The sequence below is a fragment of the Physella acuta genome, unplaced genomic scaffold (assembly GCF_028476545.2).
Source record: "Physella acuta isolate Inbredline_101_S28 unplaced genomic scaffold, ASM2847654v3 ptg001740l, whole genome shotgun sequence".
Lineage (NCBI taxonomy): Eukaryota > Metazoa > Mollusca > Gastropoda > Physidae > Physella > Physella acuta.
This window is the reverse complement of record NW_026733251.1, coordinates 79,751-96,436: the sequence shown is the minus strand read 5'-3', so window position 1 is coordinate 96,436 and position 16,686 is coordinate 79,751. Positions and strand designations below refer to the sequence as shown.

The following is a 16,686-nucleotide window of genomic DNA, read 5'->3' as shown; positions in this document are numbered from 1 at the left end:
AAGCTATAGCTATAGTTATAGCTATAGCCGACAGAAAATTACCTGCGTTAAAATTTCGAATGGAAATATTCAATGGAAGCCGCCATTAATGTTGTAAAAAGTAAATAAATAATGTGATGTCACTTTTTACTATAAGTAAAGTCGTTGTTCTGAACTTTTATAATTAATGTGGTTAATCTTCCAATGAATAAATCAATAAACTAATTAACGTCTTTAAATAAATTTGTGATTAACAATCTGTCTAAAACAGAAAATTGTTCTCTACTTACAAACTATTTTACAGCTCTACACATAGTGCAGATTCTCTCCTGTAACCAAACGGACATACACAAAAAAAATACAACACATATTCAAACATGTAAACAAACTTGAATTTTAGTAGTAGGCCTATATAGATAGATAGATTATTAAACAGACAAATAGAACAAGATCACATAGAACATAGACCTTTATTTGGTACCAACGCGAATAATAGTCTTATTATGTTTTTTTTTAATGGACTTAATTGCAATAAATGTTTTTGAAAAGAAATAGACGAAAATAAATTATTTAAGGCTAGACCTAAGATTAAGTAATTTATTTGTGTGTATGTCCAATTGTTTCGTCTTGTGTTGTCCGGGTAAACAACACAGGGCTCAGGAATCTCGTCTACACGGCACCAGGTCTGACTCGCTCAGTTCTCGTGGAGTTCCGGACTCCGATGTCCACTTTGGGTGGCTCAGGTTCCACTGGAGGCTTGTCTTGGGGCAGTGGTCGGGCGATGTGCGTGGACTCCTGGTAAATGTTGTCGTCTGTTGAGTTTGTTGACTCGTCTAGAGTGACCTCCCTTTTTCCTAGGGTAACAGCGTCCCAGTGGAAATCTGCGTTTTTTCCGATGACGTCATCAAACTTGCCGCTCAGCGTAAACTGGTACACGCCCTCGTCAGATAGTCCGCTGATTAAGCTTGATGCGGACGGGTGCGCATTGATCATGTCGCTCCACAACCAAGGTCTGGCGTTCGAGTCACTCTGACGCTTGATCGCTGTGTAAAACGGAAGCGACGCGTCACCAAACTTGTAGTTGAAGGTGGGACGGTCTCCGCTGCCTCGGTACTGGTAGTGGTAGTTGGTGTCGGGGTTGCTGGCACCGCCGCCCCAGCGCAGGAATCCAAGCAACTCCGCTGAACACCTGACCAGAATGACGGCCGTGTAGGCGACAGACTGGCGGGTCTTTGTTATGACAAAGCTCCATCTGGCTGCGGAGTTGGGTGCCAGAGTTTTTGAGGTGCTGACAGTAAACGTGTTGGTCTGCTGGTTGTTGGTCGAGTCGGTTGTGGTACTATCTGATTCGTATTTGAATTTATAAGTGGCCGCGATGCCCGCACCGCCTGTAGCTGATGGGGGCTTGTAGCTGACCTCGACACCTATCTCGTGGCTGTCCTTGAAGGTGTTGGACGTCGTGTGCGTGACGCTGCGGACACTGGTCTCCGTCCTGGTGATGGTCTTGGTGGCAGAGGTCGGGTCGTTGTTGTAGACTGTTCCAGAGTCCAGAGTTTCCGGCGTCAGCTCCTGAATAACAGGAGTTCCGTATCGTATCTCTTTGATGACGTAGCTCCAATCAGCGAACGCCATGTTTAATCTCTGATCGCTCTTGTACCCATCGCACCTTCCGCTTTTATCAGCATACCACGTGGTGTCTTGTAACCGGAAGTCCTCGCCAACATACTCCGCTCTACACCCAGAGCACCAGCCGTACCCCATGTAATGAGCGAGTAGGGCCAGGTCCGCCATGATGGTGTTCATGATGCGGGTCTTCACCTTGTAGATCTCGTCCAGTTCTTCGGGACCAGCCGCCGTCTTACAACAGCGTAACGTCTCCAGACAGTACAGCCAATCACAGTCTCCACGGTACAAGCCTACCATGTAATACCCGTCATTACACTTACAGATGTTCTGCTCATCAAAACAGTACTTGATATCGTGATCATAGCAGTGTCCATAGTAGGTTGGGTGATCGGCCGGCTTTGAACATCGCCCTTCCTCGATGTTGTGAAGCTTCCCTTTCCCTTGATCACTCCGGTACAGACCGTTAAGGAAATAACCATTCGGACACGTAGCCCAGGTGTTAGACCGGTCAAACGTCGACCACCAGTCCGCGTAGACCACCTGAGTTTTGGAACTTGACCAGGGCCAAACTCTGCTGCAGCACTCAGCCTCTTCCAGCAAGTACAGGGGGTCATCATCCCAGCCGGGGCGAGAGTTCCGGAACACGCCGGACATGAAGTCCCCGTAGCCGTTACACTTGGACAGACCAGGGTTGTCAAAACTTCCCCACCAGTTTGATCTACTGCAACCTGACTGCACTCCACAATACAAACTCACAAACACCGTCACAGCGAATAAAGACATCTCAAAGTTTTTGGTTTCTAGAGAAAAATTAGTTCAAAACTTGTTTGTAAATACACTTTTGAAATAGAGAATACAAATAAATTCATATTTGTACGCACATAGATAAAACGCCATTTTTATAACTACATAATTTCGCTTTGTAAATTTTTTGGAATTGTAATGGCATTATTAGGCAATGATTGAAATGACTGCAATGTACTAACATAAATTGCGAAAAGAACCGTAAATGATAAATATTGCAAAATTTTAGCATAAAATTCTGTTTTAAACATGTAGATCTTAGAGAAAGATGTATAATCAAATGATGTTTGAGATTCGAGTGTTTTATGTTCGATGGTTTAGTTTTGTGTTGTGTGGTTTGTTGTTTGTTGTCTGTTTATTGTGGTTTTAATATGTTGTTTGTAGTTTGTATTTTGTGTTGTGTGGTCTGCTGTTTCTGTTATGTTGTTTGTGGTTTATGTAATATTGTTTTTGGTCTGTTGTTTCTAGTCTGTTGATCGTGGTTTGTGGTAAGTTGATTGTCGTTTGTTGTATATTGTGTATGTTTTGTTGTCTGTTATTTAGGTCTGTTATTTGTGTTTTGTTGTGTGTGGTGTATGAGACACAATATAAGCCTGATAACTTTAAAGAAAACTTACCACTAAGTATGCACGCTATCACAAGCAGCACCAGAAAATGGTATCAAGCATCTGAAGACCACAGGTTAAATAGGGAAAATCGACACCGTTATTAGCGTTATTACTTCCATTGTTTAATTAGGTGTGAAATACGCTCATCCCCAAAGTATTTGTTTTGAAAATTCGAGTCAGTTATTTTGTACAACAATAGCAATAGTACAACAACCAATTTAAGATGAAATCAACTGAATAAACGGAACTACTATAAAAAAAAGTTCATAGGTAGTGCAAAAAGATATTGGTTAATGAAAAATACGCTCGCAATAAAACTGTGAAACTAGATGTAAACAAATCGTACAAAAACAGGAAATATAATGACGTTTATAGTTTACGAGCCGGCCCGCGGCATAACATACGCCGCTATTTAGTTGTTTCTAATTTTCAATAATTCATAATTTGTGAATTCGACAGTACCAACGCTGACACTGAAAATATTTCTTTAAAACACTATAAGTAGCTCGTTAAGGACCATAACCCCCCCCCCCTTCCTTCCCCCCCCCCTCCTCCCCCCCCCCCTCCTCCCCCCCCCCCCCCTACGTTTAAAATCGTTGGCTCTGCTTGTAAACATTTAGAGTGAACACAGCTCACTAAAACCATGTAGGGGTGGGGAGGTAGGGAGAGCGTTTGCAGCTTGTTTTCTAACGGCTCGAAGAAGAGAATTATATATATAGATAGTGTAAACCCCTGCATTTTCATTTAGTGTGTTTTATTTAGTGCCCTACAGTCAGAGGTCCTCGTATTGTTTGTTGCACTCAGGGGCGGAACTACCATACCGCCAGACCCCGCAATGCGGGGGGGGGGGGGGGATGGGGCAGGACGTTTAGGGGCCCAGTTCCGACCAAAAAACAATGCATTTTTTTGTCAAAAATTATGTTTTTCATACATCTTGAAAGTGGTTTTGTAAAAAAAAAAAACAACAGGTCTACTATAGCAGAGATTGTTGCGTAGAAAAATAATTTAAAATCTACAAGAGCTATAGTTTGAAAGGTAGGTAAACATTCACACTACTTCCATGACTTACTGCCCTTCTTTAAAATAGGGATGCCCACGAAGCTCATTTAAATAGTTTTGTACTATGTATATTAAAAAGCAATTAATTCTCTGAATTTTTATTTAAATAAAACGTACTATACAATAATATAGCTATAAAAATCAATGTTTTCAAAATTGATATTATAAAAGCCAAAAATGAAAAAAATAAACATAACGCGAGAAACCATTCACGAATCAAGCTAACGTCTTTATATATTTTTGACCAGCATATTTATGCTTCACTGGTAACTCGCTACCGGTTTGGACTAAATTATTTTCTGGTTTGTGCTCTCAGAATGGTTATATATTGCAATGAAATAGACTAAATTACTCAGTTAGGATATAGATTATATATATATATATATATATATATATATATATATATATATATATATATATATATATATATATATATAGGGGGCCCTAATTTTTTCTTTGCGGTGGAGCCTTTTTTTTCTACTTCCGCCACTGGTTGCACGACCCCAAAAATTGAGTTGTAGAAATTTTCAACTATTTATTTAATCTTTGCCTTAAATTTCTTTTCAATAACAGATTACTTTATCTGCCTCGTTAAACCTTATTTTTACAAAAGTGCTCCTATGTCTATATCTCTCCAAATACAGCACTCTAAATGTAATTCACAGTCCATGAGATTTTCTATCAAAGCGCTATGAAGCGGATATAGTTTTAACTTATCTAGCACGTTTATTAAAATTAACAGTACATTTTCTATTAATAGATTATATAAGGGGAAAAGTTGGTCTTTTAAAACCAACAGTACATAAAAGTACTTAGTACACAATTGACATAAGCGTAGCCTATCTGTAGCCTTCATCTATCTAACATTTTCGTGTCTCGTTCTAAAGTTGGTCCCAATTTCCGGGTAGGATTATATGGTAAGTGCGGCGGGGTGGGTTTATCAAAAATATCGGTGGCCTTGAGGTGTTCATTATGTTGTATGCCACGAGTTTCAGCACTATCATAAAGCGTACTTTGTGGCCATCTGACTGAACTTATGGCAAACAGTTGAACACTTACACAATGTGTACTTTGTGACCGTCTGACTGAACTTATGGCAAACAGTTGAACACGTACACAATGTGTACTTTGTGGCCGTCTGACTGAACTTATGGCAAACAGTTGAACACTTACACAATGTGTACTTTGTGGCCGTTTGACTGAACTTATGGCAAACAGTTGAACACTTACACAATGTGTACTTTGTGACCGTCTGACTGAACTTACAGCAAACAGTTGAACACTTACACAATGTGTACTTTGTGGCCGTCTGACTGAACTTATGGAAAACTGTTGAACACTTACACAATGTGTACTTTGTGACCGTCTAATTGAACTTATGGCAAACAGTTGAACACGTACACAATGTATAAGTTCGATTCTATTGAATTTATGGTACTATTTCAGCACTTACACAAAGTATACTTTGTGATCACCTGATTGAACTTATAGCAAATAGTTGAACACTTACACAATGTATAAGTTCGATTCTATTGAATTTATGGTACTATTTGAGCACTTACACAATGTATACTTTGTGATCACCTGATTGAACTTATGGCAAATAGTTGAACACGTACACAATGTATAAGTTCGATTCTATTGAATTTATGGTACTATTTGAGCACTTACACAATGTATACTTTGTGATCACCTGATTGAACTTATGGCAAATAGTTGAACACGTACACAATGTATAAGTTCGATTCTATTGAATTTATGGTACTATTTCAGCACTTACACAAAGTATACTTTGTGATCACCTGATTGAACTTATAGCAAATAGTTGAGCACTTACACATCTACACAATTTATGTAGTACGTTCACGGCTGATTTATATAGGGCCTGATTTCACAACTACATTGACGATGTTGAGTGTTTCACTTGTAAGTACCAGCCCAAATTTATGACCGACTTTTAAAACTGGAAAAAGACCCATGACTTTTCTCTTGCACATTAAAGCCCATCAGCGACTTGATGAAATATTAAATGACGAAGGCGTCCACGGTAAGGGCTGTTGAAAACCATTAGCTCTGAGGCTATCTGGTATATTAATTGAGTGAGAGAAAGTTTTGATTAAGGTATAATAAAGTTATTCATGGACCGACTAGGAGAAATAATGAATAGCAAAACCGTTAGTGAAAGTGCCGTTGATGCTATATATATATATATATATATATATATATATATATATATATATATATATATATATATATATATATATATATATATATATATATATATATAAATTATATATATATATATATATATATATATATATATATATATATATATATATATATATATATATATATATGGATCTGAGAATACTTGTCTGTCCCTCAATGGTTTGTGGACACTACCAATGTAAGTTTGCACTATTGGGCAACTTTTGACTGGTTTCAGTGTGTATGTGGGGGGGGGGGGGGGGGGGGGGGGTGGCGTCATTCCCCAAGACTGGTGTGCTAAAGTCAACCAGATGACTAGCTGAAGCTGAATGTTCATCTTGTAATCGATGTACTTTATAATATTACTAGCCATCGGTACCCGTTTCACGTGAATTATAGGCCTATATATTTGAAAATGTTGAATTTGTTTGAGAAAAATAATTCATAAAATAGTTATTGGTCAAAACGCAGTGTGCATTACTACACGCTGAACGATATTACTGACAAAGAAAAGAAATAACTAATTAGCTAAAAATCCGACACATTTAACATAACACAGGCATACACTGATTAAGTGACTTAAATGATTCCGTTAAAAACTCGGCTATTCCACGGTATTCTTCTTGTTATTAGGTTTTTATGAATAGATCTATAGATTTAAATGAAATAGTTCATTTCTTCATCGGTAACCATACCATATTAAATGCACTCGCTGATTAAGACACTTAAAATAGAAAGAGACTTGAAAGATTTCTTTTAAAACCCTGCTGTTCAATGGTAGTTATGTTGTTTTTAGTAGATAGTCTAAATCCAGATCTTAGCGTCTACGTCTAGTTTTTCCGTAGATCTAGTCTAGATCTAGAATCGAAAATCTAGGTCTATATCTAGAATCCAAATAGATAAAGTAAAAACTTATAAAAGTTTAGGCCGAGAAAATTGTATTGTAAACATTTCATAGCGTACGTAGAATCTAGCTCTAAATCATATGACGTCATCAGTTTCGTGCTCTTTTTTTTAGTGTAAACAATAAGCGACGTCATTGTTAAATGCGTTCTTGTCCCAAATATAAACACTTTTCCGGTTGCATAATTAAAACTGTTTTTCTACATTCGAATACGCCTTTTTTTTTATTTTTCTTTATTTTTTTATTTTTCTTCTTTAAATAAAATTGTGGTTATACATTTAAAACATCTAACATATTATTTTAAACAAAAGTTCGTATAAAGTTCTTCATATATCGCTGCAGATTCTGATGGGATGTCCGGCGAAAATATTTTGTGGACAGACAGAGAGAGAGAGAGAGAAGTGCGCCCACGGCCTTTTATATATTAGGATATGCGTACTAGCAGAGCGCCCGCGTTGCGCTACGCGTGGGTGGCGGCTGCATGTCACTTGTGTGCACCACATTTGTATTTTTTTTATTAGGAAACACAATTTTCAAAAAAAAAAAATGTGATTCACTTAACCTGAATCAAAGTAATAATAATTATGAGGTAATTTCTTTCTAGCGCTAACCTCATTAGAATAATACATAAGTACATTATTAAACCACAAGTAAAAAATAGTAATGATTTAGAACCATTTGCGTGCTTTGAGATTTCCCTCTGTCCACCTTCTGGTGTGAACATTAAAAAGAAAACAATGAATGCTTAGACACAGTACCCATACGATTAGCTGATTAGCTAACGCGCAATCATTTTGGCGTGGAAGTCTTATATCAACTGGTGAACATAATTTCAATTATTTTAACATAATCTCCTTAATCATAAAATAAAATCTTGCTTTAATTAAATTATATCCTAATTTAACCTACTCCTATGTAACCTAATAGAAACAACCGTTATTTCATTGAAGCTATGAGGTCGTACATAAATGACGTCACACTCGTAAGGGGAGGGGGGTCCGTAATTTTGTGACGGTGCGTGATGAGGGGGATTTGCATTATAAAACAGCAATGTTAAAAAATAGAATTTTAGTCGTTATTTCGCGTTTTAGAAAACTGTTTTAATAAATTAAAATACGAATTGATTAAAATACTATGCTGACATAGTTCAGACGAGATTTTGGAAAAATATCGTATTTTAAGGAAAAATTCAACTGCAAGTTTGAGGGAGTTTGTATATGCTAAAGTGTGACGTAATGTTAAAGGGGGTGTTTGGCTTTTTGTGACGATGTGTTACGGAAGGGAGGGGAGGTAAAAATCGTCAAAAAAACGTGACGTCATTTATGGATGACCCATATATCATTAAAATTCAATTATTAATTTGTTTTTAAAGGCCTTGATATCAAATCTAGAATCGAGTTTTCTGCGACCTAACTGACCTAACATAGGGCTTAAGTATATTTATCGCTTGTATTTTCGAATTAGATAATTGATAATAGTGTTGGAATTTAAAAGAAACAACAAATAGTTATATCATTCTAGCTATAGCCGAATGCTAATAATGGATTGCAACAGACGTGACAAAAATTAACACATTGGACATCCATTTTATTTTAAAGCGAAGCCCTGACCCATGACCTAAGTTCTAACCACAGCCAAAACCAAAACACAAACACAAAAGAAATTATAAAGGTAACGCAAACGCAAACGCAAATAAATGCACAAAAGCAAGCGCAAACACATGCGCAAACACAAACGCAAACAATAACCAAGTCACATGATCTGAACTTTGAAATGCTAATTAACTTAATACAAAGCAAGACATAAAAACTATGGAGAAATTGGCTACTTTAAACTGTAAAAACCTTGGGCCCCTGTTTCTCAAGCGGCCATTTGATAAAGTCTATCATGCTCTTGACAAGATAATGGCTCATAACCAAATAATCTGTGACCGACCTCTTGAAATGTATATCTTATTCAGAAATATCTTTAGTACAAGCTGGTCTTCATTGTTTAAAAAACGAGATCATTCATTAGCATATTTTTCTAAATAAGCTTTGTACGATTTTTTTTGCTCTATCATTTGACCATCTTCTCTTCGTTTATTTATTCTCACACTGTAGAAAATAAATTTTAGCATCATTCGTAAAACGATGGAGAAATGTAATGTTTGAAATTATGTTTCCAACGACAATTTAATTTAATGTAAAATTCTTTTCAAGCAATTTTAGGCTTCTTGTTGTATTTCGCAATATTTATTAATGTATTTTAAGCAAATGTTTTAGGAAATACGAAACAGTAAACAATACATGACAGGCATACTACATTTTAAATTACGAAGAAAAATAGGATATTTTTAGTTTATTCTATACCTTTATTTGGTCAAAAGTTTTAAAATGGATACTTACTTTTTTGTTTTTGTTTTTAATTGTTACTTTTCTGATTTACGTTATTTTCAACTTAGCTTTAGTATGAAGTTTACAAACCCCAGCTCATCTTACAGCCAACCCAACTGTCGTCTGTGTAATCGAGATAGTACTGGGTCCACTGATTGGCCAACACGCATTGGTGGAGTGCTTCCGCCACACTGTTAAGAGTTGCCTTGTTCTTCCCTTGTGTCACACATCTGTATAGCTTTCATCCAGTATGGGGCGATGTCGGAAACTTGAAGCATCCACCGCATTTGACAACAACCTGAACGACTGGCTGTATCGTCAAACTATGACTGTGTGTATAAGCAAAGAATACTTGTAGAACCAATGCTTTCTCTTTCACTGTTTGTCTAGATTTATGGGAAATCATTTTATTTCTATCAATTAAAAATTACTATTGACTAATCCCGCGCTTCCACTGTAATGATTATTTTCTTGTTGAAATCAACCCACCTCTGTAGTAGAGCAGGCAACGTGTATAGAATGGGGTTGAGGGCAGAGTTGAGGGGAAGGACAAGAACGACCAGCCAGCCCAAAGTGTCCGGACTAAACATGTGTCCGGCCGCGGACATCAGACCCATGACACACACAGGGAACCAGCAGAGGACACTGGACATGACAACCAAGGACAAATTTTGGGCCACTGTAATCTCACGTTTACGCTGTAGTGAAGAATTGATGATAGAGTTTCTTGATAAGGAAATAGATCTAAAGATCATGATCTGTCCAGCTGTGATGAACAAAACCAAAATGAAACTCAGAACAACAAAAACAGAAAATGAAAAGACCCAGGCGTTGTCTTGTTTCATGTTGATTGGCAGGCCTAAACACATTCCATTTGACGAGTAAATCTGCCAGTCGGGTTTTATGACTGGAATCAAGGCTAACACAAGACCAACCACCCAGGCTACAACAACCAGTGCCATTAAACCTTTAAATGGAATTTTCACTGGATGAAGCGGCTTCCTGAAGAGAAGGTACCGATCTAATGTGATGAGCAAAACAAACAAGGTGGAGGTCTCGTACGAGAGTGTTGCGAGAAATCCCGAGAACGTACACAGGAGACTAGCCCGCCATTGCTCATCATGTAACACTTAGTTGTCACGGTAGTAAACGTCACTTCCGGCTATGATCGCCAGAAAATCTGAGATACTCAGGTTTGTTATAAATAAAATGTTACTTTGTTTTAACTTATCCTTTTCAAATATAAATCTAAATGATATGGCGACAATATTTCCCAGAAAGCCACATGAAGCAACACTGGACAACAACCCTCGTTTGACAATGTCACCCAGCAGGTCGCTACAAGAAGCAACAGCGTCGTTTGGAGCATGGCAAGTATGGGATGGAATACCAGGCCCGCTAAATAAATCGCAACACAGTTTAAAGTTATCAGCGAAAATTGCGAATTCGATGGTTACATTTCTTAAACCTAGAAATGTTTTGTAATCAAAGTTTATCTGTGTATGTCGTATGTCTAGAGTTTCAATGGTCAGTTTGTCGTCCAGCCATGCCATGGTGTCGATGTCAGTGGAACTTAAGTTTACGTGGATAAAGGGGGCGTAACGTGAACATGATATTCGGAAAGATTTAAGTTTAGTGGACGAGAGATCAAGAGAAACTAGATTAGGAAATACCTTTTTTGGGATGTGGAAAAAATACAAATCAGTAAAAGACATATTTAGATAGTGTAGATTTTTAAACATCTGAAAAAACGCATTGTTATTGACTAGGTTAACAACGTTAAAACTAAGATCAAGAAAATAGACAGTTTAAAGACTCCTACCTAGACTTAGAATCATTTTGTGTAGCATTTCATCATTGAGACTACACCGAGAAAAATGAAGCTCTAACAGCTGACTAAAAGTCATGTGATGGGGTAGGTACACCTGTGATATGTTTATACCTAAAAGGTGCAGAACTTTGGTGTTAGGGTCGAGTGTTTGAAACAGGTTAGTCAAATTAATGTGGTGGTGGTCGGTAACTGCTGAAACACCATGTGAACATGTAAAACCAGATGGACAAGATTTAAAACAAACCTTTACATCATCGCAATCAGGGCACTGCGCATGCCCGTCACAGACATTTGACACATGAATGTAGTTGGTTTTTAGACCGCTAGCGCAGTTTCTGGAGACATTACAACTGTTTGGCTCTCATCTTCGCCATACGGACAGTCCTGGTTACCGTCGTGTAAGACAAACATCGGTACACAATAAGAAAATGGGCATTTGTACAGGCCGTCTGTGCAAACAAAATCTCGACAACCTTCTAAATGAGATAAATCTGTACAGCTGAACGGTTTACTTGTGTAATGACTTTTTTGATGGACACAGCGAGGTGCCCATTTGTATGATAATAGACCTAAGCCTACATCACTGTCATCAATGTACCATTCATTTTTTTCTTTGCAATTTTGAATCGCCTTCCTCCTGTCATTCACTGAAAAACATATATCGTCCTTACAGCCTGTGAACTCATGTTCCAACAGTTGTTCCTGTCTCGAATATAAATTTGTGTAGTTCGTGTGGTTGTAGAACCACAAGTTAGGCAGACAAGTTCCATCAGTGCAAGTGGTCTCCATACAGCCGCTACAGTTCTCCTCGTCGCTGTTGTCTGGACAATCCGAGATACCGTCACACCTTTTGCTCTTTAGAACACACTTACCGCTATTCCCGCAAGGAAACCCAGTTTTACAAATGTTTTTCAGTGTTGGTGAGCACATGCGCTCATCTCTGTTGTTAGGGCACTGGCGATAGTTGTCACAAACATACGAGTAAGGTATCAGGTCGCTTATTTCATTTTCCGTCTGGCTGCATCGGAATAAACCGAATGTGTCACCGTGTCGAGTTGATAAATTGTCAGGATTTAATTTAAGCACTTTGTTTTCTCCTGCGTGCTCGGTGATGATTCTTTCCGGATGGATATCTAGTTCGCAGAGATAACTATGTGTTATTTGTGAGGTATACCCTACAAGAAGCCAAGATGCATTGAGGTTAAACTGCCCAAGTGAAGGTGATTTGTTGACTTCGATCATCCATGCAACACATGACCTTTCTGAAGAGTCCCATCCGGCAAGAAAAGAAATATAGTTTTGAGTTTTGCTGTTTAGGTTTTTCTGATACACCCCTTCACATAACCCTACGTGAATTAGAACATGGGTAGAATTCGGTTGCACTGGATATTCAGAAATAAGTCTTGGCAAATTTTTTTGAAGAAATTCAAACTCTTCTACTGTTTCTGAAGCAACAAGTCTAGCCTTTATATTTTCACATTCTTCATTAGCTTCTTCATAGTTAAGTAGTGACCGGGATACATCTAACGTATAGCAGGACTGTAGCTCAGAGTAAACATTGCTTTTAAACTGAAACCACCCCGAAATGCACTGACCACAAATGGCCATTGATATTATATTGTGGTTTACAATGTCACCGTTCATTGAAATGCAAAATGTCGTGTATGTACGGTAACAATGTTTAAAATTAGGACTCAACAAAATACAATAATAAAACACTTGTTTGCTTTTAGGGAAAAACTTTTGTTCTACGTCAGCTTCTACAAAACTAATAATAACTTTCGTTGTAGTTTTGTTTTCCAATTGATGTTTGTCAAAATAATCAATGAAATATATGTGAACCAAGTGTAAATTAGACACATCATTTTCACTAAAGCCTTGGATATTGTCAATCTTACTCTCCAGGTCTGATGGGTTTTGGTAGCTGTGAAAGCCGACAAGTTCTACAGGAGACTTGTCGTCTGGCTGGTGTGTAAATACAGCGACTCTTGTGTTCATTTTGTCGTCTGGTGGAGCAGGATAAAAATTGGACACAACCCATTTAGTTCTTGTCTTGTACATTTCGTCCGTATACGGAACATAAATAATGAGGTCGATGTGACTAGTGCGACAGTTTTGTAGAGTATAGTTGGTTACAGCAAGAGAACCTGATATATAAATATACATATATATAAATAAATAAATAAATAAATAAATAAATAAAAAAATAAATAAAAAAAAAAAATATATATATATATATATATATATATATATATATATATATATATATATATATATATATATATATATATATATACATACATATATATATATATATATATATATATATATATAAACATATATATATATAAATATATATATGTATATATATGTATATATATATATATATATATATATATATATATACGTGTGTGTGTATGTATGGGTGTGTGTGTTTGTGTGAGTGTATGTATGTGTGTGTAATTTTTCTAAAAAAAATTATGTAAACAATTGAAAAGTCTGGAATCTTTAACTTACATGTTGTCACAATTGCTAGTAGCGAAACATAAATGGTAGACATCTTGCTAGTTGTCGACCTTAATTTAATCCCATGAATGATCAAGCCTGCAAAATACAATCATATGAAATATTTTATCATTAATCTCTATAGACTTGTAGTTCAAATTAAGATCTACGGTTTCTGGTTGTATGCTATATTACAATACATACAAAGAAATATTAATCGATATATATATATATATATATATATATATATATATATATATATATATATATATATATATATATATATATATATATGTGTGTGTGTGTGTGTGTGTTTATGTTTGTGTATAAATACTTGAAAATAAACTTTATCCAATCGCCTAATGTCCACCCCCCACCCCTCTCCACTACCGATAAACCTGCATTTCATTTTAGTAAAAATTATACGCGACCAAAATATTATTTACTAAATATTTTATATATTTCGTTGTCACTGTTTACTTACAGTAGTTTTACGAAAATATTCACAACGTATTTATATACTTTTAAATTTAAATGTTTATTTTAGTATAAATTAGTTTCATTGTTTAATCCAGTATTTGTGTCCGCTAACATTTTTCCCACAGAATCTGCAGTTTTATACTGCATTTTCTGTTCGCTTACGGGACTCGCATGAGTGACAGAATGACACACTACCTAGCGGGCTATAATAATGTTATTTCACTATTCCCAGTTGGAATAAATCGTTATCTAATAATAAGTAGGATTTCGTTAGAATTTTCCTTGACATTTGCTTAACTTTAAAACTCAAATCACAAAAATAGTTATAGGACATGCATATATATATATATATATATATATATATATATATATATATATATATATATATATATATATATATATATATCACAGCCAGATAAAGATCAATTTTCGTACAAAAACACTCTCTTGTTTAAGTTACAGGACACAGGACAGAGAAGCTCGGTTAACACGGCTGGTGGCCCCAAAGTCTTGGTCAGTAAGTTTTTCTTACAGGAATCCGTTTAACAGTTTCGTACTTACAGATAATTATTCTAGATCTAGTTAATGAAAAACAATTCTAAAGGTCAGATCCGTCGTTCGCCCTGTTTGATGATGTTTTACATTATTATAAAAGGTCACTGCAAAGTAAACAATATTGACACACAATTTTAATGAAGCAATCAGCCTTTACAAGTCTCCCTAATGAAGAGTAATTTATTGATGGAAACGTGACTAAAGCTAGGGCAACCTTATCGGAGTATAGGTTAAGGTTCGTAACAACTTATTTCACAACAACTGACATTTGTAAGTGTGAAATACAAATGATATTAGAAACGAAGGGCCGTAATTGTTTCTCGAGATGAAATCTGAGTTTATGATAAAAAGCAATGTTTTAATGATGGATGTGTTGACATGTCTTTCCTTTTCCTTTAACATTAAGGTTTAAGTACTTTAAATTACTGTTAAGCAATATCATGTGGTGGCTATGTATTGCCAGTTTCTATTGGGCTGCAAGTGGTAGGTATAGAAAGCATCAAGCATTCGCGGGGCACTGTGTTATTTCTAATGTGACGCTTGTTACGCGCTCCAACACTGCTTTACGTTGTGTGTGAGACCACGGGCTAATATATTAGAGCACTCAACGTTTTTAGTTGTTTCCAATTTTTGTTGCCGTTTTTTTTTTAAGTTTTTTAAATATACACCGAAATAGTCGATGTGTAGGCCTACTTGATTACAAAATTACATTAAAAAATAATGTACTAAGTAAATCAATCCATTATTTTAATTCATGAAATACATTTGTTGTAGTTAGTGTTTAACTTTAAAATGAAGCTATATTTTTAATAGTGTTAGAAATATAATGCTTGCTTAACGTGACATTATGTATAATACTCCATCCTTATCAGTTTCTTCCCTGACCATGTTCCCCCTCAAGGACTGCAGCTCTGGAAACTTTGATCTGTTTTTGCATGTCGGTTCTGTAGACGCCCAACAAAAGACGAGACTCAAGGCTATTGTAAATCTTTTTTCTCCAAGTGACCACAACAAGAACCTCAGGCTTGCTTTGTTCATTGCTGGACACGACAACGGTTTTAAAACTTTGATTGACTTTCAAGATCACAGCAGCTACACGGATGTCATCAGTGTCATAGACGGTCTTAAGACAGAAGATAAAAGAAATCTTCAGTTCGTTGATTCAATTTTAAATCACTCCATGCAGTATCTTCCGACACACGAGGACATGAACAGAAACAAAACTCAAGTGATTCTAATTCTATGCGAGTACTGTTTATTTAGAGAAAGTACAGACTCTACTTGGACTGAAATAGATCTAGAACAAAATAATGGGATGGCTCACACGTTTATCATCAAGGTCTCTGAATTTGAAGATATGACCAAAGAGATTGAGAAGTACGGGTTGTTCATGATGACGTCTTTAGATGAAGATCTGGTGGACAACCAGTATCTGTCCATGACTCTGTGTGGTCAGTGTAACACTGGCTGGGTCATGTACAAGAGTCAGACGAACCCTGACCTACAGTCCTGTTATAAACTTGCAGTATTGGAGTCACTGGTGAGTCATGACGCCGCGTCGTCTATTTGTAAATCACTTAATTCTCGTCTAATTATATTGGAAACAAAGGAAGAATACGATTTTATAAAAGAAACATTGGTTAACTTAAAAAATACATATATGGAAAAGCTAGATCAAGGCCATGAATTGTTATACCTCGGTAAATTTGAATCACATGAAAACGAGAAACGCGTGTTTTTACATTGGGATAA

At 36.4% G+C, this 16,686-nt stretch overlaps 1 protein-coding gene across 1 annotated transcript; it reads right to left on the bottom strand.

Annotated features, from left to right (window-relative positions):
* Window positions 1–570: 570 nt before the first annotated feature.
* LOC131930211 (uncharacterized) lies at window positions 571–2,388 on the bottom strand. The gene has a single exon (XM_059286623.1). The coding sequence runs from the start codon at window positions 2,386–2,388 to the stop codon at window positions 649–651; it is 1,740 nt and encodes a 579-aa protein (XP_059142606.1). The 3' UTR covers window positions 571–648.
* Between the last annotated feature and the right edge of the window lie 14,298 nt (window positions 2,389–16,686).

What these genes read in the sequence shown, in the direction of transcription:
- LOC131930211 (XM_059286623.1), bottom strand. Translation starts at nt 2,388, where the DNA reads ATGTCTTTATTCGCTGTGACGGTGTTTGTGAGTTTGTATTGTGGAGTG.